The sequence below is a fragment of the Ursus maritimus genome, unplaced genomic scaffold, assembly GCF_017311325.1.
Source record: "Ursus maritimus isolate PB19 unplaced genomic scaffold, ASM1731132v1 scaffold_22, whole genome shotgun sequence".
Lineage (NCBI taxonomy): Eukaryota > Metazoa > Chordata > Mammalia > Carnivora > Ursidae > Ursus > Ursus maritimus.
In genome coordinates, this window is record NW_024424675.1 from 37,423,776 (window position 1) to 37,450,164 (window position 26,389).

General features: G+C 55.4%; 1 protein-coding gene across 7 annotated transcripts in view; it reads left to right on the plus strand.

Annotated features, from left to right (window-relative positions):
* BCAS4 (breast carcinoma amplified sequence 4) overlaps positions 1 to 26,389 on the plus strand; it is a 55,315-nt gene that overhangs the window by 4,923 nt on the left and 24,003 nt on the right. For 3 of the 7 annotated variants that reach the window (XM_040638472.1, XM_040638474.1, XM_040638475.1), the window contains 4 exons: positions 10,982 to 11,053; positions 18,762 to 18,854; positions 19,776 to 19,877; positions 24,321 to 24,455. In XM_040638472.1, coding sequence (XP_040494406.1) covers positions 10,982 to 11,053; positions 18,762 to 18,854; positions 19,776 to 19,877; positions 24,321 to 24,455 — 402 coding nt within the window. The remainder of the gene's footprint in view (positions 1 to 10,981; positions 11,054 to 18,761; positions 18,855 to 19,775; positions 19,878 to 24,320; positions 24,456 to 26,389) is intronic. The other 4 variants (XM_040638473.1, XM_040638478.1, XM_008698007.2 and 1 more) reach the window with 2 other exon arrangements.

Consider the following 26,389-nt stretch of genomic DNA (forward strand, 5'->3'; position numbering starts at 1 on the left):
CCCCCCCCCCCCCCCCCCCCCCGCCCCAAAAGGCCGAGCGCTGATACCCATCCACGGGTGAATTCCTGGCCAGGCTCTTTCAGAATCCTATTTGGTTCCTCTGCTGGGACACGGGACAGGCTCATGAGGTTCACGGCCTGGATGGGAGGAATCAGGCCCGCACTCTCAGGCCCAGGGTCTCTGCTCGAGTGAGCAGAGGATGATGGCAGAGAAAACACCTGGGTCTTTTAACCGCATGTGGACTAGATCAGGGGTTGCAAACTGGTGGCCCCCAGTGCTGAATCCAGCACTCTGATGTGATAGGATCTGTCAACACAGGGTTTCTTAAATGGAGGATTCTCATGAAAAACTCTGAGTTTCTGGTTTATTGAAAATATTAGGCAGTCTGTTGTTTCGTTTTGTTTTGAAGTAAGCTCTATGCCCTACATGGGGCTTGAACTCGTGACCCTGAGATTAAGATCACATGCTCCACCAACCGAGCCAGCCAGGCGCCCCTCAGTCAGTAGAACAGGTGCCTCTTGATCTCAGGTTGTGAGTTCAAGCCCCACACTGGGCATAAAGCCTACTTAAAAAAATGAAATAAAATATTAGCTGGTCTGGTAGGTCTGGGTCCCTGTTTGCCACAGTCCCCACTCCTCCCTATTGTCCTCCCCGTACCGAAGCTAGCGTCAGCTACCATTTACCCTTGTGCTTGAACATTTGATTTTTCTGTCGTCATGTAGGGAAAAAACGGAACGACTTCTCCAAACCATGTGTTTGGACTAAAGTAGAAAAACATAAACTAGCCAAAGATGCCCTGGAGTTTCATGAAAAAAAAAAAATCAAAGAGGTTGTTTCTTTGTGAAAGCAAAGGATATTCTGTTATGTCCAACCTGCAAACACCATGTGCTTATGCTCCTCCCCCTCCCCCAGCATGTGTCCTGCCCTTGCGACCTGCTGGTCCGCTTTCGGCATTCACGTGGGGGACGTGCCGATGCCCTGTCTGAAGGTATAGTTCTGTATTCATTTATTCCTCAGATCTTTATGGGGAGCCCGCTGTGTGCCAGGCACTGTGCTGGGTGGGGTACCAGGGAGAGGCCTGCGAGGCCGAGGGGGTGCCTGCCTTCAAGGACTGGCGTTGCAGTGAGGGGGGTGAGCAGACGAGTCACGATCCAGCAGAGTGTCTAAACAGTGCTTAGCGCCGTGAAGGAGACAGCGGAGGGACAATGATGGACACTCAGGGACGGTTGGAAGGAACCACCAGGGAAAGCTCCAGCAACAGGTGCATGGCCCGAGGGGCAAACACGAGGAACGGGGAGTGGGTGGACCTCAGCGGCCAAGGGCGAGAGTGGGCAGGGCGAGACCAGGGCCTACGGCCATGGGGAAGACTGTGGATTCGATCGTAGGGTCCTGGCCGTGAGCAGGGGTGTGCTGGCCATCAGCGGGGGAAGCCGTGATCAGGTTCCCGGCCTCACGGCTGTAGGGCCAGAATATGTTGGAGGGGCTGGAGCGGCAGTAGGGGGACCACAGATGCGGCCGTCCAGGGGATGTAGACTGAGCTGGCCACGTTCCCTGAGTCAGAACCTTTGGGGGTGTGAGGGGCAAGGCCAAGGCGAGTACTGGAAGGGAGCAGCATCTCTCAGAAGGACGTTCCTGCCTTGCTGCCCAGTGGAAGGAGCCATCCCTGGGTCTGAACAATCTCTTCTCATAGGACGTTCGTACTGTGGGGAGGGTCAGCCCGGAGCCTCGGCTAACGGTGTCCGGTCTGGCTGACCCTCAGCACCTCCTGAGAAGCTTTAAAACAGAGAGGTTCCGAAAGATCGGGAACGACCTCAGTGCTTGTCAGCACGGGCTGGTTGAGAGTGCTGCTTCCGCACAGCGGACAGCTCAGGGCTGCAGAGTGAGTCGGCTCCGGGGGGCCGTCCACAGCGGCCTGCAGCGCCCAGCTCCAGGGGAGAAAGGCGAGGTGCACGGAGGTGTGCGAGGTGTATCCGATAACTTAAACGGCAAATCCCCCCCACACACCTATTTCATGCATCTACAAATAGAGGAGGAGGTCAAAGCAATCTCCGGGGTGGGGTGGGGCATAGCCAAGATGAGAGCACCGATACAGGGCCTGGTACCCAAACTTTGCTGAAGCCTGGAGTCATCTGGGGATCTTCAAAAACTCATTCTGGTTTCTGCCAGCTGTACCGCCACCGCCCACCCGCCCCCGGCCCCAGGTAGTCTACTTTCACTGGGGTGGGTGCCGCCTGGACACTGGCATTCCGAAAGCTCTCCAGCAGGGTCTTAAGCCTGGAGTGCCCTAAACTGGTGGGTGTGTTGGAAAATCAGTGTTGTTGCCGATCGTGGGGGCCATCTGTGAACAAGGCCCAGGGCTGGGGGTCTGGGCTGGTAAACACTCGCCTGGGGATTCTGATGGCCAGGCCTGCTTCCAGCAGCAGCCCCACGAGGGAGCCTGTCTGTCCTGCCTGCTGCTGCGTCCACAGCACCGAGTGACTTCGTCCATATCATTAAAGAAACATCCTTTATGGCTGTGTAGACTCCCCCAGTCCTGCTCCTGCCCAGGCCTCGTGGTGGGGGGGCGCGGGCTCTGAAGCCCCTCGGCCTGGGGTCAGATCTCCGTCCTGTGCTCAGTGCCCCTCTGTGCCTCGAATGCTCATCTCATGCAGTGGTTGGGGGGTTGGAGGAGCGAATCCACAGGAGACGCGTGGTGTGGGGTCTGGCCCGTGGTTAGCCGCCCGGAACATCAGCTGGAATTGCTCGCTCTCCCATTCAGGTGTTTTTGGAGCAGGTGCTGGGTGCAGACACCTTGCCAGGTGCCGGGAGGGAGAATACGTGAGAGACACTTTTGTCCTTAGGGACAGAGCAGGGGTGGGGGTTGATGCACGATAATTGTTCAGTAAGTGTTTGGTAGTGGGGATTTCGGCCCTTTCAAGCCCTTCACTTGTGCTGAAGATCGTGAGTTTCCACTCGCCAGCGCGGCCTCGCGGAGGCCCGGAAGCCCTGTGTTCCCTCTTTGACCTGCGAACGCGAGGCCGACTGTAGATTCTGGTTCTTGGTTTGCAAAACGCAGTTGCTGAGCCCACGGTCCAAATGAGCCACGAGTTCATCTAAAGCTGCCTTGGGTTCTGAATTTATTCCTTGGCGCAAATGTGTTGGAAATTTGGCCTGGGAGTTCTTTTAAAGTGAACTGGTGTTGGTTTTGCTCTTAAAATAAGTTTGGTTTTAAAAAATAAAAAGTGGGGGCACCTGGGTGGCTCAGTTGGTTAAGCATCTGCCTTCGGCTTGGGTCATGATCCCGGGGTCCTGGGATCGAGCCCTGCATCAGGCTCCCTGCTCTGCGGGAAGCCTGCTTCTCCCTCTCCCTCTGCCCCTGCTTGTGTTCCCTCTCTGCTGGCTCGCTCTCTCTGTCAAATAAATAAATAAAAATATTAAAAAATAAAACATAAAAAGTGTATGCACATGTCACAAAATTCCAAGGTCCCCATGGCCAAGGAGTGGTGAGGGAGCTTCCTCCCCCCGCTGTTCCTGTCCGTGTGCCCTCCCCGCAGGCAGGACAGGTCCCTCCCGTCCCCACCTGTAGCCCTTCCCTTGGTGTGTCCTGCGTCTTTCACTCAGTGTGTCTTGGAGACCTTCCCACGTGAGTACCTAGAAGGCGGCCCGAGTGTTTCTAGCTGCTCGACAGAACCGCCTTGTCTCTACTATGGTTGAGGCAGCCATCTCTCCCCTGCTGGACGTTGAGGCTACGCGGCTTCTTTTACTCTCGCAAAGCCTGTTGCAGGAGGAGCTCTGCACACGTCATTTGCATTTGTGCAAATATGTCTGAGGGAGAGAGAACCTCGTGGGGGAATTCCTGGACGCAAGGGTACCTGCGTTTTAAATTTTGGCTGCTGTTGCCAAAGGAACCCTTTTAGAAACCAGGGTCAGGACAAGGGTAGAGGAGAGTGGTGGCGCTTTCTGGACACTCGAACCTCAAGGTCAAGGATCCCTCGAGACCTGGATGGGAGCTCTTGTTTGCCCCGTTTTGGGGCCTGAGAGGAAGGAGCTCCCGTGTCCCCTCTTTGGGAAGTGGGTTGTCTCCTAACACGATGGGTCCTTCCTGGTAGTTCCACTGAACGCTGTCTGGAGAATCCCTTCGTCTGCCCTGCACGGTCCTTGTCCCCGCTGGCCCCAGCTCCCGGGGGCTTCTGACCATCCCTCCAGCCCTTGCATCCCGCGCACAGAGATGAGGCTGCTGTTTCTGCCTCCTGTCAGGCTGGGGGAAGAGAGGACACCGACATTAAAAAGACCTTTACTTTGCTGTCATCTGAAGGGACCACCATGACTGCTTTGGAAGAAGAGGTGACATTCTTGTTTGCGTGCCCAGGGCGAGGGCAGGCCCCACGGTCCTTGGACTGCTTCTTTCTCGCCCCGGTCGTGTACTTGGGGACCCTGGCCCCCCCTGGCTGGAGGAAGCCCCGGGGCAGGGGCAGGCAGCAGGCTTGGCGTCAGCAAAAGCCGAAAACCCCACCCTGGAGCCCCGTGTGGCTGCAGGTGACGTCCTCTGGCTGGCACCGTGATGTGATTCGAAAAATGCGAAGTAGTTGCCAAATTCTGAAAAGGGGGAGTTTTCTCACAAAAAATCCAATGTGTGGCTTGTCTAAAAGTGTTGCAACAGAAGGTATAGGTCTTCAGTGGCCCCGTTCCTGGCCTGGCGGAATGGACCTCGTGGTTTCCTAGAAGGATTCTCGTGCACGTGTGCGTGCGTGCGTGTGTGTAAATAACGTTATCGCAATGTAATGTATATACCACACAATTAAAGTGTACGACTTAATGGGTTTTTGTTTATTCGCAGAGTGGTGAAACCATCAATCCGAATCCATTTTAGAACATTTTCATTACCCCCAGAAAAACCCTGTACCCCTTAGCTCCTCCTCTCCGATGCCCCTCATTGGTCTACTTTCCGTCTCTATAGATTTGTCTGTTCTGGACAATCCATATATGTTTGTGTTGTTTTTTTTTAATTTTTAAAAAAGATTTATTAGAGAGCACGAGTAGGGGAAGGGGCAGAGGGAGAGAGAGAAGCAGACTCCCCACTGAGCGCAGAGTCTCACGTGATGGGGGCTCGATCCTATGACCCTGAGATCATGACCTGAGCTGAAACCAAGAGTTGGACGATCAACCAACTGAGCAACCCAGGTGCCCCGTGTGTCCTTGTGTTTTAAAGACACAGGCCAGAGGTTTGAAGCCACATTCAACCTGCAGACAGCTTTCTTTGGCTGTCATACTATGTTTTAATTTGGGGGCTTTTGAATTCTCAAGCTGGGAAAGTTTGCGTAAATTCCGTATCACTGTCTGTCTTGAACAAAACAGGTTGGCACATTCCCACGTGGTTCACTCTGCTGGGGTCAAGCAGCACCCACCCTCTCTTAGATGGGGAATGTGTTAGCCACAATCCCCACCACTCCCTGTTGTCTCTCTGCCTGGAAACTGAGTATTAGCTGCCGTTCGTTATGCTGCTTATGCTGCTGTGTTTCTTAGAGAAAAGTAGAAGGTCTCTTTCAAAAGTGAGAAAATAAAAATAAGCAGTGTGCGGAAAACATATTCCCTTGTATTTCTTTCCTGCCCGGCTTCTGTGTCCATTGCATTGGAATGCGGAGACCCTGGTAGGGTCCTGGTTACAGCCGTCTTTTGTATGGGTATGGCATCTCACCGTGAGTAACCCAGAGAAATGACTTTGTTGACCCTTCTCAGCTTCCATCTCAAGACAGAGTCTGAGGACTGTTTTCCCCCAATTTTCAAATGGGAAACCAAGGCACAGAGATGTCAGAGTGCGGTTAAGGCGACACAGCACAACGTGCAAGGGCGGAACTAGAGAGCAGCCTGTAGCCCCGCCAGGAAGGCTTATTTCTTCCTCCTTCCCTTGCTCATTTTTCTTTCCTTCCCTGCTCCCTCCTTCCTTCCTTTCCTGCAACAGGTATTCTCTGGACACTGTATTGGTTACCACTGCCGGGTAACAAACTACCTCAAATCTTCGCGGCTGAAAACAACCTCCACATTATGGCGCATGATTTTGCCGGTCTGTGGGGCTCACCTGAGCGGTTCTGCTCCCATGTGCTGGCTGGGCTTCGTCGGGGGCTGCATTCCGCGGGAGCGCTGGCTGCACGGCAACATGGCCTCACTCGTGTCAGGCAGTTGGTGCGGGCTGGGGCGTCTCAGTCCTCACGCGGCCACTCTTGTCCTGTGGTCTCTCCAGCAGCATTGCCTGGACCAATTCGCATGGCCGTTGCCTTCCAAGAGGGTGAATCAGATGCTGCAAGGTCTCTTGATGTCACCAAGTATTGCTTGCACCCGTCCTACTGGTCAGAGCAAGTCACGGGCCAGGCCAGATTCGGGGGTAGGGAAGAGTGGATCCCACCTCTTCCGGGGCAGGGTGGCAGAGTCAGATTGCACAAAGGTACGCACATGGGAGGGAGTCAGGGGGACATCTTTGGAAGCATGAGTGCCTACTAGGTGTCAGGCTTTGCTCTGTAGAGGCCCTGGGAACACAGAGGTGAATGAAAGGCACTAAGACCCCTGCCCTGTAGGGGCTTTCATTCTGGTGGGGGAAGATGACACGAAGCAGGTAAAAGATATAAGATATTAGACGGTGATGGAGGCTGACGAGAGAAATAAACTGGTGCAGGACAGGGAGTGGTGGGGCTGCAAGGCCAGGGAAGGCCTCACTGAGGAGAGACGGACGAGCAAAGGCTGAAAGGAAGTGTGCAGTGAGCTTTGTCGATAATGGGAACGGCAGGTGCAAAGGCCCTGGGGTGAGGATGTGGTTGGTGTAGTTGATGGGGAGTGAGCTGTGGGCAGTGAGGTCGGAGAGCAGATGGAGGGTCCAGATGGCGTAGGGCTGGCGAGGCGTCTGTTAGGTGTTTGCTGAGGGAGGTGGAGGACAGGGGAGGACTTTTTTTTTTCTAATTAAGATATAATTCATGTGACAAAAAATTTACCATTTTAAAATACACAGTTCAGTGGTTTTTAGTATGTTCACTGTGTTGTGCAAACATCACCATGACCTCGTTCTAGAGCATTTCCATCCCCCAGGAAAGGAACCCCATGACCTTTAGCACTTCTTCCGTCATTCTCCCGCCGTCCATTAACCCCCAACCGGTGATGTGCCTTCTGACTCTGTGGATTCGCGTCTTCTGACCGTTTCACCTAGAAGGAGTCATGTGATGCTTGGCCTTTCGCGTCTGGCTTCTTTTGCTCAGCGTCATGCTTTCAAGGATTATCTGTGCTCTAACATGTATCAGGTCGGCGTTCCTTTTTATTGCCACATAATATTTCTTTTCCTTTTTTTTTTTTTTTAAGATTTTATTTATTTGACAGAGAGCACAAGCAGGGACAGAGGGAGAGGGAGCAGACTCCCCGCTGAGCAGGGAGCCCGATGCAGGACTCGATCCCGGGACCCCGAGATCATGGCTGGAGCCGAAGGCAGGCACTGAACCGACTGAGCCAGCCAGGCGCCCTGCCACGTAGTATTTCCACAGCGTGGACGTGGCACGTTTTGTTTGTTCACTCATCACTTGACGGACCTTGAGTTGGTTGCACTTTTCGGCTCTCGTGAATAATGCACACGTTTTTGTAAGAACATCATGTTTCCAGTTCCCTGGGCTGTATTGCTGGGTCATAGGGTAACTCTGCATCTCACCTCCTGGAAGACTGCCAGACTGCTTTCCACAGCAGCGGTGCCGTGTCACAGGCCCCCCCAGTGGCGCGTGAAGGTTCCAGTGGCCCCCGCCGCTCAAGGGCGTTTGTCATCTTCCGGTTTTGCAGGTGTAGGGGCCCGGTGGCCGCGAGGCCGTACGGCGGAAGACGTCCAGCTGGCCAGGGCTTCGGTGTTGACGGTCGTTCCGAGGAGCAGGCTGAAGGGGGGCCAGCGAGCCAGGACTGTGCCCAGTGCCGGGGGGGCGGTGAGGGGGGCGGATGGACGTGGCGGGCTTCGGGCTCCATCCTGAAGGCGGCGCAGAGATCTGCGAACACACTGGACGGGGGGGGCTGAGAAAGAAGGTGCGTCAAGGATGCTCCCGGGTATCTGGCCGGAGCGATGGACGGTGGCGTTTCCACTTGATAAGCTGGGGAAGACCCGGGTGGAGGGTTTGTTTGTGGGGTGTCAGGTGCCTGTCCCTCAGGGGCAGGGGCCGGCCCCGCATGGGTTTCCTGGCATGGCCGGCTGGGAAGCTTGGGTGGGCACTTTGGGACATTGATGTAAGAAAGTAGATGCCACGATTCCCATGTGTTAAAATACCCACCGCCGTCCCCGCCGGCCATGCCCCGAATGTCACCCTAGGCGAGCCCCTGGAGTGAGACAGTCTATGCCCAGGGAGTTGCATGGGGGACGAGGGCATTCTTTGTGCTTATGGGCTGGTGAACAAGGCGTGTGGGCTGCAGCCTGCAGGACTCTCATTTCTGGCCACTTAGGGGATTATCTTGAGAGAAAATTGTCCCTTGAATGATTTGTGGGCATGGCTGGCCAGCTAATCCCAAGCTCCTTCCTGGTGGTTGGGAATGTCTCCGGGCTCGCTCCTCAAATGCTTTCTCAGCAATGCTTTCTCTGTTCTCTCCTGCTTCGGGGCCCTGCCCCAGGAGGTGGGGGGAACAGGTGGGGGATGGAGACCGTAGCTGACAGGCAGTAATAAAGGGGACACATGTCCCCCGCTGCTCCAAAGAGCCCCTTGGTAGTTATAACTTCAGCTCTGGACTTGGAGTGCTCAGGGTCAAATCTGGCTTCAGTGTTTATTCGCTGTGTGACCTTGAGTGAGTGACTTAAGCTCTCTGTTCCTCAATCCATAAAAAGGGGGAAATTATAGCCCCTACTGTAGAGTGTTCCTGTGAGAATCAAATGAAATGGTTTTTATTATCTAGTGAGAGAGATACATAAAGCAACCACTTATTATGCACCTACTGTGTGTCAGCCCTCTGTTAACTGATTTGACCACATTCATTATGGGAGGCTAACCTCCTAACAACCCTGCCAGATGGGTGTGTCCGTTGCCCTCACAGGGCCGCCAACCGAAATGCAGAAGGCAAACCCCTGACTTAAGGCCCCACGGTTGGCAAAAGAGACGACGGGATTTGAACCCGGGACTGACGAACCTCCTTTCTGAACACGCCAGGGTAGAGTGAGACGTGCTTCCTCTGAGCAAAGAGCATCGGGCCCCTCCGGGGAGTGAGGCGGCCCATCTGGCTGGGGCGAGGGCGTCCAGGTCTGGGGTCTGGAGTGTCTGCACCTGCCCTCTCGAGGAGCACCCCCCCACGCATCTGTGTCCTTCTGCCGTCTCATCCCTTCCTCTGCGAGCAGAAGGAGGCGACCAGCCTTCCTGTCTCCCATCTCTGTGGCCTCTTGCCTCCTTCTTCCCTCCTGAGCGCTTCTTTTCCTGTGATCTTACTTTTGGGGGAGTGGAGAGAACTTCCTGTGTGTCTCTCAGTCCTCCCTCCACTGTGGTCCCTTTCCCTGTCAAGCCTCCCCCGTGCAGGCCCAGAAATAGTCCCAGCTGTGAGATGAAGGTTCCAGAGTTTAAAATTGCAACTCGGTACTATTTTTACTCCAGCCGGAAAGATGTTTTTTTTGCACAACCGTTTATTTTGTTGTGGTAGCGACGCTCCAGCCGCAAGCAGCGGGCCTGGCAGGGCATCAGCCTCTCTCCTGGGACAAGTGGGCGGTGAAGGGAGCCCTCAGATATCAGGGCGCAAGTACCAGGCCTCCCCAGAAATATCTGGTGTCGCCTGCCTGGAGCAGAACGGTCTGGCCTGGTAAGCCCGAGCAAGTGGCTCACGTTCTTGGCAAACTTTCTTCCTAGATGCCTGGTCATTACAGAAACAAAGCAAAAACAGAGCAGGTAGTTTGGAAGTCACGGAAACGGCACATACTTCAACGGGAAAAAAAGGTTCTAACTAATTTTTGCACAAGTGATTTAAACGGGGCTGTAAACTGGCAGACCCTTTCACGCTCATGTTTGGCTTGGCCCATGCGTGGCAGGACATGAATCCGTGCTACTGTTTAAAAATTGGGACATTTTCCATCACATTAAAATTTCTGGCTTCTCTTGAAAAATGGAAGGCTCTGGCAGCCCCGAGTCTGTGTTTACTGATGGCTGCTGGCGGCTGGCTGTTCTAGATTTGGGCAAGCCCTTCTCAGACCACCGCAAAGCCCTGGCGGCCTGCTTTACTCACTGATGTCACTCATGACGTCACTGCCCAGCCCTGGTACCTCGAGTTTTGGACCCTTCAGATAACATAAAGCACTCAAGTCTCCCTTGTCAGACCTTCTTCCCCAATTCCTACTCCTGAGAGCCAAGGAAGAACCATTAATAGGTTGCCAGATAAGCTACAGGACACCCAGTTCAATTTGAATTTGGGATTGAATGATGGTTTCGTACATTCCCGAACTATTAGCAGTTCAGTCTGTATGGTTCCAGGCCTTTCTGGGAACCATGTACATCCTTTGTGTGTTGTTAACAAGGACGGGTTTATATTTCTCCCTCTTCTGCATCTCGTGCTAACTCTCCGTCGTGTTTGTTAGGGGGCGTTTCTCACGGTTTGTAAGAGCTTTGAGGCTGTGGACTCAAACCCGTGTGGGAATCCTGGCCCCACCACTTGCTAGCTGTGTGACCTCCAGCAGGCTTACCTCACCCGAGCCTCAGTTTTCTCATCCGGACAATCGGATGATAAGGGTAGCTTGGTCCTGTTTCCTGCTAGTTTTCATTCATCTCCTCTCTTGTGAAATCTGCACGGAGTGGACGGGCCATGGTGACTTTAACCAGGCCTCTGTCCACAGGCTTCAAGATCGCGGCCAGCTCATCGTGATTTTAAGTGAGGCTAGGAGTGGTTTTGAAAAGGGAAAGGAGGTCTGAAGGGAACTGGGCAGATAATCCTAAGATTTAGTTTGCTTTAAAAAAAAAAAAAAAAAAGTGAAGGGCGTTTGTCTCCCTGGAAACCACTTGCTAATCTCCAGGATATTGTCTCTTTTCAGGCGAAGGAGGTGGAGGAGACCATCGAGGGGATGCTCCTCAGGCTGGAAGAGTTCTGCAGCCTGACTGACATGGTGAGTGTCTGCCTGGGAGGTGTGGGTTTAGGCCCAGGCCAGACTCCAGGACCTTCCTGGAGTTTTCTGGGGAAGCCATTTTGGTGGTGATTTAGCAACCAGAAGGAATGGGGCAGCAGCCAGCGGTGAGAGGAAAACCACGCACACACTCTCTCTCACACTCTCTCTCGCTCTCTCAACACCAAGGCTTCCTGAGGCGGCCATCTTGATAACGCCCATCCCCCCAGATGGCTCTTATTCCACCGAGGAGCCCGGAGTGGGCCACCAGGTGGCACTCTCGGGCACCGATGCGGGGAGCCATTCAGCGGGGATGCTAAGACTATATTTAACTTTCCTCAGCTCTGCGCGGTCCGCCAGGCAAACATGGAGACAGCCAGGAAATGGCTTCAGGCCTGCAAGGCCTAGAGGAGCCTCTAGCCCAGGCTGTAGCCCGAGGCAGGGTTGGGCATCAGGTTCCTTCCCGAATCCTTTTGCTGTCTCTGCTTTTGCCTCCTACTCTGTTTTGTTGGATCAAATTCCCTTGGCTGGGTGGAGAAGAAGATGGAAGATGGTTCCTTGGGCCCAGAAGACAAGGTCTCCACTCCAAATTCTGTAAAAATCTCTTCTAGATCCTTGTGTCCCCAGGATTGTAGCCAGCCAGGTGTGGGGCCCTGAGGAGCAATGATAGAATTTTCTGGAAGCTCCCGGCAATCTGGGTTTAAGGCTTCTCCCCGAAGGCCCAAAGGGTGGAGCTCCATAGGATTAGGCCCTGCCTCTCCCCGGAGCAGAGGAAGCTCAGCTGGACCCAGTGGGGTAGATTTGGGCCCCTGTGAAGCACGTGTCTGGAGAAGTGTCTGTGAGAGCCCAGGGGAGTAACAGGAACGGCAGCCCTGGGTGTTTATTGAACACCTACTTGGTTCCAGGCACAGCGTGAAGTGTGTGTTCCCTACCACCCCATTTCTCCTCGAAGCAGCAACACGATGGGCACCGTGTCATCCCCATTCCTTCAACGGACCTACTTCGTGTCATCCTCTGGGGACACAACAGTGAGCGAGACAGAAATGTCCCCAAGAGGACCTGTGCTTTTCTCTTGAGAACCAATTTTCTAGTTTGGGTGTGGGTCCAGGTGGGAGCTGGGTAACAAGACTGACTTTGAACAGCCCGGGTAGTTCGTTCTTCATCACCGGCCGTTGGGCACCTTCCCTGATGGGGCACCACGGGGAGCCCGAGGGTACAAAGAGCGTCAGCTCTGTCTCCGTTCCCCCTGCTGCGGGAGCTCACTGTGTGTGACCAGGGCTGTCATCCAGTGCTGAAGCACCAGGCTGAAGGTGTGCCCAAGGTGCAAAGGGGGACTGCAGAGGTTTTGAAGAGGGAGAAAAGATCTAGAAGGAACTGGGCACATGATCCTAAGACTTATTTGCTTAAAAAAAAAAAAAAAAAAAAAAAAACAACGAAGAGCAGAGGCGTTAAATTCTGCCTGGGAAATTGGGAAGGCTTTGCAGAACAGGTGGTGATTAATTTGGGGCTTGAAGAAGGAACAGAAAGAATTCAGCCGCTGGGGAGGGCGAGTGCCCAGGCAGAGGCACTGTCCCATGGGTATGCTATGCTGGACACAGTGTGGACTGTGGGGGCCCCCAGGCAGGCGGTGGATTTGGAAGGTGGGTGGGCTGGTGGTGACCCAGGGACACTTTGTTCTCAAGTTCAGCCATCCTCCTCCTCGAAAAGGGACCCACTATCTGCCTGCGGGTAGGAGTCGGCCTGGGTGGAGAGAGGTCCCCGGCCACCCTGCCTTAGAAACCGGCAAGGCTTCCCGGGGTGGGGGGGGCCTGTGTGTGTTCCCTGGAGACCGAGGTATCAGGCAGCGTTGACAAGGCCCTCCCCTAACTAGAAGCCTGGAGATGCATTTATGCAAAGATTTTAATAGTGAGATCACACACGTGACCCGTGGACCCAGTCCCGCCTGCAGATACGTTGGATGTTTCTGGAAGGGAAAGAAAAAGGAATTTGCTGCTGACATTTATAGAATGTCATGCAAAAAATCAGGACGTCTGGCTTCTTTTGGAAGAGCAAAGATCTGGCTCCCCTGGGGTGCTTGGTCCCACCTGGCCAGCATCGTGTAGTGGCCACCCCACTGTGGACAGCACGTGAGCTCTCCGGCTGGTCACCGTCCACTGCTCCCATGGGGGCTCCCTGACTCCATGGCCACCTGCCAGGTACATCCGTCATGTGCTCATGGGTTTTATGGCAGAGTGTGTTTCTCTGTACTTTGAGCCCTACTGAAAGCAGGCAAATGAAACCAGACGGAGAGGGTCCTGTGTTTCAAGCAAGGGAACAGAGTGGGTTTCCCATGGGATGGAAGACCATTTCATGAGTTTATATGTAAATGAGCGTGCCTGCGTTAAGCGACCGTGTCTAGTACGATGTTTTAGTGGCCCCTGTAACGATGCTCAGTGCTGACGCCATTTCGATTGTGGAAATCGTCCTGCCCTGACAACTGAGGCTTAGTTTACCTGGCGTGTCTGCGTACATGGCACAGAGAGAGGCGTCCAGCTCTCCACCTTGGCTTGGGACCTCCTTTCCTCTTTTGATCCAAGCTAGGAATGAGTGGGGACCTCTGGGGAGCAGGTGATGTGGCACCACGGACCCTGGGCCCTGAGTCCCTGCACTGGCCTTTGGAAACACTGATCGAGCCAGAGGTCTGAGAGAGGCCAGGCTCCCTGGTGCACCGTCCTGAGAGAAGCAGCTCCATTTCCGATAAAATCAGGCTATTAGAAACGAGAGTCCGGCTTCCTGTCTGATGCATTAAGTCCATGGCCAGCCTGTCCTTGATCACTCTATGTGACTGGAATTCACTACCCTGTGCCTGCCACCTGTTTAGACCTTAGATAGAATGCTAGTCGCTGCCGCTTCGAGCTCTGACTTCCTGCTGTGAGGCCTTGAGCACAGCACACCCCCTCTCTGTACCTTTCTTTTCTCTTCTGTAGAATGGACATAATGGTCCTAATTGTGGCTGCATCAAACTACCCCAGAACTTAGAGGTATCAGACAACAACCAATGTATTATGTGGGCCGGGGCAGGGCACAGAGGGGATGGTTCCTCCAAGCCACGTGCCACCTGCCGGGGCAGGGATGTCCAAGGTGGCTCCTTCTCTCCCTTGTCTGACGTCTGGGCTGGGAGTGCTGGGTGGCCGGGGACTGGTTGGTGTAACTTCTCCCCATGCAGCCTCTCCTCGGGGCTCGCTTGGGCTTCCGAAGCGTGGCATCTGGCCTCCCGAAGCAAGCATTCCAACAGATGGGAAGCAGAAGCTGCCAGGTCTCTGGAGGCTTGGGTATGGAAATTCACACAGGCTCCCTTCTGTCATATTTTCCTGGTCAAGACAGTCAGGTAGCACACCCAGATCCAAGGGGAGAGGACACAGACCCCATGTGTTCCTGGAAGGAATGGAAAGAATTGGTAGCCCTCTTTAGTCTACCACAAGCGGTATCCTTCTCCTAAGAGTTACGGCGCGGACTAGGTGAGGCGGGGATGTGCCCGTTACGTCCTCTGGACTGACCGCAGTGAGAAAGACCGACAGAACCAAGCGTGGGCAGGCCGGGGCAACAGAGATGCTGCTCAGCTGCAGGTGCAAATGCAGAATGGACCGTTCTACACCCCAGCAACTGTAATGCGAGGCGATGACCCGACAGAGAGGAAGACGAGGTCCTCAAAGACCCGTACACAAATAGCCGGAGCAGCTTCGTTCATGATGCCCCAAACCGCGAACAGCCCGAATGCAGAGTGAAGTGCACCGAACATCGGGGGGGGGGGGGGGCTCTCACAAGTGTGGAGCCCAGTGAAAGGAGTCAGGCACGGAAGCCGCGGTGCTGGAAGCCGGATCGTGGTTCACTTTGGGAGGGCGGTCGTGACCGGAGCCCTCTGGGGTGATGGCCTGTGCTACACGCTGGCCTGGGTGGTGCTTACACAGGTGCGGACACACGTATGCATTCGCCCAGCTGTCCGCGCAAGGCCGGGGCCCTTCGCCGTCTGTCATTTCCTACGTTCAATTAAAGATAATTGCTTAGCGGGGTGCCAGCTCAGTGCCGTCTGGAGTTTGGGCACCTTGTCGGGGCCCCCAGAATCCCACCCCTGGCAGGGAGCAGACTCTTTCTTCGCTCACATGGATGGAGAAAATTCCTTGTTGGCCTGGCTCCAGCACTTGCATTTGGCATTGGTGTGTGTTCTTGGGTCAAGTGCATTTGGTTCTCCTTCCTGAAGGCCCTGAATCATCCCGGACAGCCGTCTTTGCTCAGTGATAACCCACATCCGCCGCCCAGACTTCTGGGCTCCGGAGGCCGGCTCTGGGGGGTGGGAGACCAGGCTGGGGAAGGGTCCGCCAGGTCCTCAGGCCAGTACGCTGGCTGGGGGTTCGTCCCGGCCGAGGCTTAGCCAGCATTGATCCTTCACTGACCTCTCCCTGCTCAGATGTGTGTGACATGGTCATGTGACGTGGGTGTGAGGAAAGAAACGTGTTGCTTTCCTTTGACTCCCCTGTAAGAAGACAAGTGCACGGGGCTGCCACAGACGCCATGCTGGGGAGACTCTAGGGAGCGGTAGGGACTATGGTTAACCAAAGGGGCAGCTGTCACCCAGCTCCCACTGATTGCTGTCACGTGGGACATGGACTCAGGGTGGCCATGTCCTCTGCTCGTTCACAAGAAGCTAGGAACCTGGGCTTCTAAGGAAATACCCTTCATTGTAGACGTGGTGCCCGGCTTGGGCGCGCTTTATTTTTTCAGGCAGGACGCAGGCTGGCTCCGCAAGGCCCAGCGGAACATGCTCGCAGACCCCTGGCGTCACTGGTGGCCTCAGACCAACCTGGACTGGAACCTTCCATCTCCCACTGGGTAGCCTTGTGACCTTGGGCTGGCTCGTTTCATTTTCCTATCTTTGCGCCTTGTCCTCAGCCATGAAAGGTTGAGGATAAAATCGCTTCTGATTCACACCTGTGCTCAGCCTGTGGTGAAGGTTCGTGGGATGCTGGCTTTGTGCCCCTCCCACCCTTATTTTTGCTTCTAGTTCCCAGCTCACGAGAGAACCGTGAGAAAGGTTTGGGGGCTTTTCAGACCTCAAGGATTACTGTCTACTTTCCCCCCACGCACGTGCAGCCTGCCATCTGGGCAGGGGTAGACAGCTCCCCGTTGCCCGCAATTCCAGTAAGCGGAGAGGCGTCTTCAGAGAGGGGCCTTCTTGGCCGGCCCGGCCCCTCTCTTCCTTGGGTTCCTTCAGAGCTGGAGGAAGGGAAGGGAAGGACGAGCACTGTGAGTCCCCCTCTGCAGCATTCCCTTCCCTCTGGGTGGGTCGCTGGGACCAGGCCCTCCTGATTTTCTTTGTTCTCGCCCTATTTGTTTCTTTAGAAATTAGCAGAAAGGAAAGATTTGCATTTGATCCACTGTGTCCTGACCCTGCCATGCGTTATCTGCTCTTCGTTGCCTCACTGAACCTTGGCGATTTCTCCAGAGTTTAGCCTTGTTGCGGGGGCGGGGGTATGTCTCTAGAGATTTGGCCTTGGGGGCAGAAAGAGAAAATATTGAGGGCTTTTTCCTGTCAAGGGTGAAAAATGCAGGTGCCTGTGGGAGCCAGGCAGGATCTGGACCTGAGTGAAGAGGGCAGGGGTGAGGCAATAGGGAGGGGTGGTGACTGTGTCACCAGAGAGCTCATGCCCCACCTGTGGGGAGCAGCCGCTGCTCAGCCGAGCCTTCCGTGCCTGGGAGACGTAGGCCCGGTGTTGCCAGAGGGCCTGACTTCTAAGACACCTTGTAAAGCCCTGCTTAATCACCTGAGTGTGGTAAAGCCATGTTTATATATTTTGTTTTGCAATAGTTTTAGATTGACAGGAAGAGTGCGAAGATGGTGCAGAGGGTTCCCACACGCCCCTCGTCCGGGTTGCCCTGGGGCCAGCGTCTCGCGTGGCCGCAGGACCATCGCCGGAACTAAGAAACCAGCACGGGTATGCTGCCCACGCTTGATTTGGCTTTTGCAGGCTCCCCCCCGCAACGCCCTGTTTCTGGTGCAGGATCCCGTGTGTCATTCAGTCGTCCCGTCCGCTTGGTCTCCTCCTCTGTGACATTTCAGTCCTTTCTGGCGTTTCGTGACTTTGGCAGGTTTGTGGAGCTCTGGTTGGGTATTTTGCAGAAGGCCGCTCAGCTGGTGTTTGTCTGATGTTTGTCTGGTGGTTGGACCGGGGTGGTGGGTTTCTGGAGCGAATCCGCAGAGGCACCATGCCTTCTCATCGCATTATGTCAGGGGCGCGTGGCTGCCGTGGTCCCCTTCCCGTAGCCTGTCCCGTCATTTGCTCCTGACAGACTCGCATGGATTCGTCTTGTCCTTGGGGTCATAATCCCATATCACTTTATGTATTCTGTTGTCCAGATTATTCTCGCTTCGGCCATTTGGCTCTTTCCGGTTGGCTCCCGTGATCCTTTGACAAGCCCTGTCCTTTATCTTTGTAAACACTCCCTTACGTTCTAGCACTAGAACATTCTCCAGGGGCTTGTTTGCCCTGCCCCAGCTCTAGAATCAGTCATTTCTCCTAAAAGCCCCGCTTGAGTCTTAAAGTTGGAAATTAAGTCAAATTAAAAAACTCAGACACTTTGCAAGCCATAGGAGGTGCGGGTGTGGGCCCCATCCAGTCAAAGATGGTCTTGTTTAACCTCCAGAACAGTCTTCCAAGAGAAGTGCGTTTATGGTCCCCATCTTACGGACTAGGCACAGGGAGGTCAGGGGAGAGACGGAGGCCAGGCGGCATGACGCTAGAGACCACCCTCTCAGGACCTGTCTGTGCCTTTGTGTGGCCAGGGCGTGGGACAAGAGTGTCCCCAGGACAGTGACTTGGAGCCAAGTGTCCAGGGAGATGGCAGCACCATGACCAGAGGAGGGGAACCAGGAGGGAAGAGTTTGGTTTTGGACCCTCCAGGGAATGGGATAGCTTCTGAGACCCAGGGCTCGGGGGGAAGTGTCATCCCACAGGACAACGGGAACGGAATTCCAGGAGAACCACAAGAAGTTTCATGTATTTAGAAAGAAAAAGGAGGAAAAACAGATACAGTTTTCCAATAATTTTTAAAATTAAAATTTTGTGTTGAGTTATCAACTGTACTAGTTACCTATTGCTGGTTAACACAACGTCCCAAAACTTTTGGTCCTCACTACTTGGCGGCGTCTGTGGGGCAGGAGTCCGTGGGGCCGCGCTGGGTGGTCCCTGGGGACCTTCTCACGCAGGCTCCTGTCAAGGTGTTGGTCCGGCTGGGGCGGGACCGCGTCCAGCAAAAGTCCGCAGTTGTGTGCCTCAGTTCCTCACTGGCAGGTGGCCGGAGGCTGCCCTCTGTCCCTAGCCACGTGGGCCTCTCTGTCATGGCTATTGGCTGGCGATGGAGAGGCCAGGTGAGAAAGAAGATGGGGGAGAGAGGCAGCGTGCATGAGCAAGAGAGAGAGAGGGCCAGCCATCTGGAGGGACAGTCCTCTGTAACCCTGTGTCCAGAGTGACTCTCTCCTTTTGGCTGGGTCCTCTCTGTTAGAAGCGAATTGCCAGGGCCAGTTCACAGTCCAGGGGAGGGGATCCCACTGTGGGTGTGAATACAGCAGGTGTGAATACCAGGAAACAGTGGTCACTGGGGACCAGGTCAGGAGCTGCCTGCACACTAGTCATGCCAAACACTTCTGCCAAACGTTCTCTCCTCACCGCATGCCAAGGACGCCAGAGCCATCGTAACTACTTCACTGTCCAGAGAAGCAAAGGAGGGCTCAGAGGAGTGCAGTGACTTGCCCAAGGTCACACAGCTCACGGTGGGTAGAACCGAACTCAGACACCAGGCTGAGTTCTGCACCCAGCTCCTAGTGTTCCCACCAGTGTTCTCTGACTGTCCCCACACTCCCCCCCGCCCCAGCATGGCCTTGGAACTTAGCTGAGAACTCAGATTCCCAGCCTGACCCCAGACACGGAGGGGCCTGGGCATCAGCATTGGACAGGTCTCCCTCAGGTGATCCCAAGGCTCCCTTGCATCTGACAGCAGTGTTTGCCGCCTCCCTGCACCATTAGGAGATGCTAATGTGGAGGTGGAATCTCTCTCTCACACCGACGGGTTAGGCTTGGTCCTCTGGCTCTTAAAGAGAATCGAGTCACAGGTGTCCGAGTTCAGTGATCAGGGGAAGGATGTGGCTTCCTGAAGGTCACAGCCACTTCCGGAGCCCTTCCAAGCAGAAGCAGTGGAAACTTAAACGAGACGCTATGCGTGGGGAGTGCTGAGCGCAGCGTCGATGTCCAGGGCACATTTGGATACACGAAAGCTGTGGTTTTTGTTCGCATTATTAATGAATGTGAGGGATTATTACCGATTTATAAGGATTACTAATTTCAGTGCAGTGAAAACTTAGCTTGGGTTTAGAGAAGAGATTTCGAGTCTTCCCATTTGCTCCAGTTGAGTGGTTTGGAAAATGGGGTTCTTTGGTTTGGGACTGGTATTGCCAGGTGTTTGTGGGGGAAACAGTTGGCCGTACAGGAACACCTGAGTCGGTCTGGGGCCCGAGAGGCGGTGAGCTTGGTCCCCACCTGGGACTCTGGGCTGTTCCCGGGCCTATCCCCGCGCAGGATGCTGCTACGCGTCCTGGCCGTCGGCGAGGTCTCTGCAGAGCCTGGGCGACCCGAGGGGCGGGCAGGAGCCCGGGGCACCGGGGCAGAGGACCGATGAGCTGTTCTGTTTCTTGCAGATCAGGACCGACACTTCACAGATCTTGGAGGAGAACATCCCGCTCCTTCAGGCCAAAGTGACAGAAATGCGTGGCGTCTATGCCAAAGTGGACCAACTGGAGGTGTGTCAGGGGTCGTGAGCGCGAGATCCGTGGGCTCGTTCTGGGTCTTTCCTCCTCTCTCCGGAAATGCTGATCTGGCCTCGAGAGTGTCGGGTGTTAGACCCAGTGCAGGGGGTTGGTGGCAGAAGAGGGTCTGCGCTTATGTGGTATTTTTTTAAAATATGACAAATACAAATTTATATTAAGTACCCCACTTAAAAATTAGGGTACTTTTTTTTTTAAATAAAAATCTGACTTTTAAGCTGCTTCTGGAAATTCAGAAGCTTTGGTAGCACTTAGCCCACATTTCTTTAAATACCTTAAGTACTTTAATCTCAAGGTTTATTTCTCGAGATTTAAATACATAAAGTATACACATCGTACGTGTATGGCTCAGTGAATTTTTACACACATAAACTCCCATATGAGAATGACCCAAATTGAGAAGTAGAACATTTCCAAGCCCTGGGCTGTGTTTTTGTAGAGCCAATGGCAGCCGCCCCTCAGATGGGGCCTGTGTCCTGCACCTTACCGCAGTCCCCACCATGCCCTGTTGCCTCACTGCGGACTGACCTCACCCGCATCCTATTTGTGGGAGCCCCAGGCCAAGCCACAGGGTATCTCATTTTCTCCTTGCTGCATTAGACACACTCACTGTCCCATTTCCCGGAGGAAGAGCATAAGCTCCAAGAGGTAAGCCACTTTCCCGGGGTCCCACTGCAAATGCCTCGAAGCTGCGACTTCAGCTGACATCCGCTGGAGCCTGAGCTCTTCATCGTCCTGGGGCCCTCAGCCCGGGGTCCTGGCTCCTTACACAGGGAAGAGCCCAGGAGGCTGGGACGAGCTTGCTGTTTAATCGTGGCCGCTTAGACAGAGGGGCCGTGTGCCCCTCCGAGCCATGGAGGAAAGGAGCGTGGCCGTCCACACTGGAGTTCGCAGAGTTCACATTCTTGTCAGCAGAGAATGAGGCAGGAATATAATTAAAACTTTGCCCTTGGAAGAGCTGATTGATTTGAATTTTACTCCACACGTTTGACAGAGGAAGGAAAATGTGAAGATTTGAAGCCCTGGTTCTTGCCTCGTTGGGTTGGCCCCGCTCTCAGGCACAGCTCTTCCCGTGGTAGTCAGTCCACTAATACTTACTGAGGGCCTACTGTGTGCCGCTGCGGGGCTCTCAGAGCGAGAGAGACAGGTTAATACTTACTGAGGGCCTACTGTGTGCCACTGCAGGGCTCTCAGAGCGAGAGACACGGGTGCCGTCCATGGCCACGTTCCAGCAGGAGGGACCCAGCCACAAAGCATTCCTATAACTGTAACAACCAACCACACACTTCGGGGCTTAACCCAGCATGGTCTGAATCTTCCAGTCCTCCTGAGGTTGGAAGTCCAACGTGTGTCTTACAGGCTAACCCTGAGCTGTCAGCAGGGCTGTTCCTCCTGGGGGCTCTGGGGAGCCTCCGTGTCCTGGCCTCGTCCACCGTCCAGAGGCTGCCTGCATTCCTCGGCTCATGGCCTCTGCCTCTATTTCCACCCCACGCGTAGCTTCTTCCAGACTCTCTTTTACTCTCACCCCCCTGCTTCCCTCTGACAAGGACCCTGTGATGACCTGGGCCCCCCCTGCATAATCCGGCATCGTCTCCCCATTTCCGGATCTTTAATCCCATCCGCAAAGTCCCCTTTGCCCTATAAGGTGATATATTCATGGGTTCTGGGAAGGAGGACGTGGGCCTCTCCGGGGGCACACAGGTGCTCGGCAAGGACCGTCACTATTCTCGTGGCTGTTGCCACAGGCTGAGAGGTGTGTCTGTGTGGGGTGGCTGCTCACCGCTCTGCCCAGTTGGCCGTGGACCCCAGTTGTCTGGGGGGGTCAGAGCCTTCCAGGAAGCTCAGTACCACCCTCAGATCAGTGCCACCTGCCAGGAGGGGCTCGGGGACCACAGGGTGGCCACTCGGGCAGGCACTTGGGCCTTTCTCAGGTTTAGTATTAAAAACGAATCCATCCAGGGCACCTGCGTGAGCCAGGGACTCCAAGTGTGTTCCTGTAAGAAGGCGCTCCACCCGCCGCAGCCCCGGGAGGAAGGTCCCGTTATGGGTCCCATTTGCCAGAGGAAGCAGGGGAGGCCCAGAGGGGTGAGGTGATTCGCCCAGGGTCACACAGCTGGGAGGTGGTAGAGCTGCGGTGGCACACGTCTGCTCCCGACCGCCCCTCCGTGCCCAGGGCTGGCTCTCTCACCCGGACAGCGCGCTGGTGTGAGGCCCAGAGTGTTCACACCCATCAGTACTTACCACCATGTTTGGAAACAATGGGGCTTTCCTCCTCCCTCTCTTCGTTCCTTCCCTCCTGATAATAAAAGTCGCACCGTTACGTTGTAGAAAAGACGAGGTGGGAGTCCCTCCGACTCCTGAGGCACAGCCACCGGAGCGGTGACCCCGAGCTGTCGCCCTCCCGCTGTCCCCCAGCCCCGTCGGTGCCGAGCCTGCCTGAGTCAGGCCTCTCCCCGGCTGCGGCTGTCCTGGCTGGCGGGCCTTCCCAGCCCTTCGGAGGCAGTTCCAGCCCCGGGAGCACGCGTTCCTCGGTGTCACCCCACACTCCGCACCAGACCAGCGTTATCGTGGGGAGGACGGGGAGTAGGGAAGGACGGGGACCGCGGGGCTCTGCTGTGTCTCACAAGCAGATGTGCCCCCGGCGAGGCCTGTGCTGGGGGGCAGCTCTCTGTCTCCCGTCCACCCCAAATCTCGTGAGGCTCATTCGGCCTTTCAGCTCTGCCCCTGCCAGAACCCTGGGGCGGCAGGGGTGCGACCGCATCTTTTTGCTCAGGGCGCTTCCTTCGCGGGGGCTGCCCGGGCTCTGGTGTCGGCCTCGTGAGCAACGGACTCCGCCCCTGGTCTTGCAGGAGCTCCGTCCTGGAGGCAGACGGACTGTGGATAAGCAGACGGGAAGTTCGGAGGCTGAGGAGGGCTAAGAAGAAGACAGGGAGGCTGGGGGTCTCTGCAGTGATGGGGGCTGTGGTGAATGAGGCCGTGAGGGAGGCCTCTCTGTGGAGGGGACGGTCGGTCCAGGGCCTGAGAGATGGGCAGTGTTCGCCCCGTCAAGGACAGAGCAGGGCCGGGCCTGCAGAGAGCCAGTGGGAGGGCCCTGGGGTGAGTGGGGCCTGCATTGTCAGGGGACCCAAGGGAGGCTGGTGTGCCTGGTGTGGGAGAGGAGGAGAGGGCAGGGCTGGGGACGGGGGGCTCCCTGTAGGCCTTGGGGGCCATGAGCTTCCTTCCAGTGAAGGGAGGCTCCCTCGTGGGGCCCGGCCCTGAGATGTCCCCCTTCCTCTTCCTGGTGAGAGAAACTCTGTTCCAGTCCGCTAGGGGAGCAAGGGAGGTCCGCAGAGGTGGGGTTTTTCTGACATGGCTGTGGCGTCACCACCTACGATGGCCTTAGCCATGTATGCACGCAACACACAAACACGTTCACACGCGTGACCACACACACTTAAAAACATGCACGTATAAACACACAGGCACACGCAGGAACACAGGCACGCACGTGCGCCCAGTGTCGAGAAAGGCATGAAGGGATACCACAAGAAGGAGGCAGTTGAATTTTTCTGGGCTCCACAGTATTATTATTTTTTTTTCATTGTGAATTTATTGCTAACATTGCTAAAAACTGGAGACTTTTCATAAAATCTTTTTTTTTTCAAAATGATACCTGACGTTTATTGAGCTCAGTATGTGCCAAGCACTTAACTGCTTAGCAAGGTTGGTATTATTCGTATTCAATAGAGTAATAGCGTTATTATCATCTAATGGGTAAGAAAATTGAAGCTTGTAGAAATTAAGTAAGTTGCCAACTAGTAAGATCTGGACCCTGGGTTCTAATCCACAGAGTCTGACCCCAGAGTGCTCTCTCTCTCTTTTTTCTTTGCAACTGGGCATTGTGCATCAGAGGCCTGGAGCCGAGTGGCCCCCTGGGCCTGGACCCAGCTTCCTGGGCCATCCTAGCCTCCGCTCAGTCCCCCTTCACCTGCTGGCCACCTGCCGCCCCTTGGCAGCCTCTGACTTTGAGCCTGTCTGATACCCATCAACTATGAAAGTGAGCATTTTGGCAATTTCTAAAGAGCTCATTTTTAGTCAAGAAGGCTTTGCAGGCTGATGGACGTGCCCCTGAGTCCCCTCGGGGCCACTTGCTGGCTGCATGACTTTGGTCAGGCGACCCAACCTCTCTGAGCCTCAGTGTCCCTCCTCTGTAAAATAGAGGCTAAAGCTAGGGTCCCCGTGGGGAGAAGGTGAGAGGACACAGTAGAGGTCTGGCCAGGCCACCTGGGGAGCCGTTACCGTTGTGGTCAGGGTGTCTGAGGATGTCCCCGCTGAGCAGGGCCACGGCAAGTGAGGGCCTGGCCTCTCTGCAGGCTGGTGCAGCGTGGCCAGGACCGTGTGGCCCATGTGGCATCCCCGGCTCTCTCTTCTCTCCGCCAGGCCTTCGTCAAGATGGTTGGGCACCACGTCTCCTTCCTGGAGGCCCACGTGCTTCAGGCCGAGCGGGACCACGGGGCCTTCTCGCAGGCTCTGCGGAGATGGCTGGGCTCCACAGGGCTTCCCTCCTTCAGGAACGTGAGTATCTCCCCACCGCCCGCCTCCTCCCAGACCCCAGACTGGGGAGAGGGGCTCAGGAAGTGAGAGTTCAAAGGGCATGTCTCACTTCCACAGACAGGAAATGGTGTCTGGCTGGCTGGCTGAGGGAGTGCTGGCCCGGGTGGCTGGAGTGTCTCCCTCCCTTGGGCGCCCCTTCTTGCCCTAAGCTTTGAGCTTCAGTGCTGTGACCGCTCGCTTAGTCATCCACCATTTATTGAGCACCTGCTGTATGCTGAGCACTGTGGTCCTTCTGGGGTTACTGCAGGGAGCGGGGACAGCCCCTGCCCTCCTGTCCTGTCCTTATACACCTAAGGACGTGCTCAGGGTGACATTCAGAGCTCAGGGTGTGTCCTCCTTCTGAAGGCATGAGTCGGCCTCCAGGGGACCAGGGGAGCTGGGGCGGTGGACAGCTGGGAATGCAGGGCCAGCCTGCACGTGGCCCTTTATAACTTGCAAAGGCCTCTTCCCTCCACATCTCTGCTTCCCTGGGATCCTCCCTACGACCCCAAAGAAACCATCATTGTATCCCTTTTACTGATGGGAAGATTGAGGCCAGACTGATTCTGCAGGGGAGACCTTCAGTGTCTAAGACACAGCTGTCTTTGCAACTTACTATCGGCGGGTCCCCCGGTCCGGGGGACACAGGGCAATGTCTGGATGGTTGTGAGCTGGATGTGAGGGGGGCTGCTGGCATCTAGTGGGTAGAAACCAGGGGTGATGGGGTGCCTCGGTGGCTCCGTCAGTGAAGTGTCTGCTTTGGGCTCAGGTCATGATCCCAGGGTCCTGGGATCGAGTCCTACATCAGGCTCCCTGCTCAGCAGAGACCCTGCTTCTCCTTCTGCCTCTGTGTGCTCGCTCTGTCTCTCAAATCAATCAATCAATCAATCTTAAAAGAAACGAAATGAAACCAGGGGTGCTGGTAAACACTCGGCAGTGTACAGGATGGCCCCCACGACAGAGGCTTCTCCAGCTCTGCACACGCGGGTGCCGAGGCTGTGACAGTGGTTCCTGTCATCCTCTCAGGTCTGTTCCAAGTGCTCCGTCTGCTGGCTTCTGTGGCCCCTCGTTCTCCCACCCATCTCTGGAGGAAGGATCTTTATCATTGCCCCACTTTACAGATGGGGAGACTGAGGCTCTGGGACAGGAAGGGACTGTGGGAGGCCACACAGCCTGGTGTGAGAAGGCAGGACTGGACCCTGGTTGACCTGTCTCTGGGGCCCTGCCCTTCACAGCTCAGCCCGCTGCTCCGTCCTGCCCCTCAGCGGGGTCTCTCACTGTTCCCGGGCTCTGCCTGGGTTCCCCCCTCTGCTCCCCCGACCCTCTGCCTGCCTGCACATCTCCACTTTGCTGACCGGGTTCCAGGTGCTGCACTGGGCATTTCGGGCATGTGTATTCACTTACGGTTCCCAGCCGTCACGTGCACTGGGCGTCAACGTGGTTCTGATCGGAGAGGAGTCGCAGTGGAAGTTTGGAAGCTTTCAGCGGTTCTGGTCTTGCAGCCCACGGACGGCATGTAGCTGGTGCGCGCGTTCTGTTTGGCCAGGGAATGTTGTTTCAACAGTGTGACTTGGGAGGCCTGGCTGGGCTCCCTGTCCAGTCCCTGCAGGACCCCGTGGCTCCGTCTTGTCTTACGTGCCTGAGGCACGTGCTGCTCCCTTGCCTGCCTCCAGGTGAGTCGCTTGCCCAGTAACAGCTAGACAGTGGCCTCACAGAGCTCATGGTCTTGAAACTCCTATTGATCCTTCAGAGCCTAAGTTAATGCCACCCCCTCTGAGAAGCCCTCTGGGATTTCCCCATCTCCAGACAAATGCAATCTTTCTGCCTTCCAGCAATGATGAAGTCAGGAGCTGCTTCTCTGTCCTCCTCTCCCTTGAGCTATGGTGACTGTTCCTTGATAAACAGGAACCCGTCCC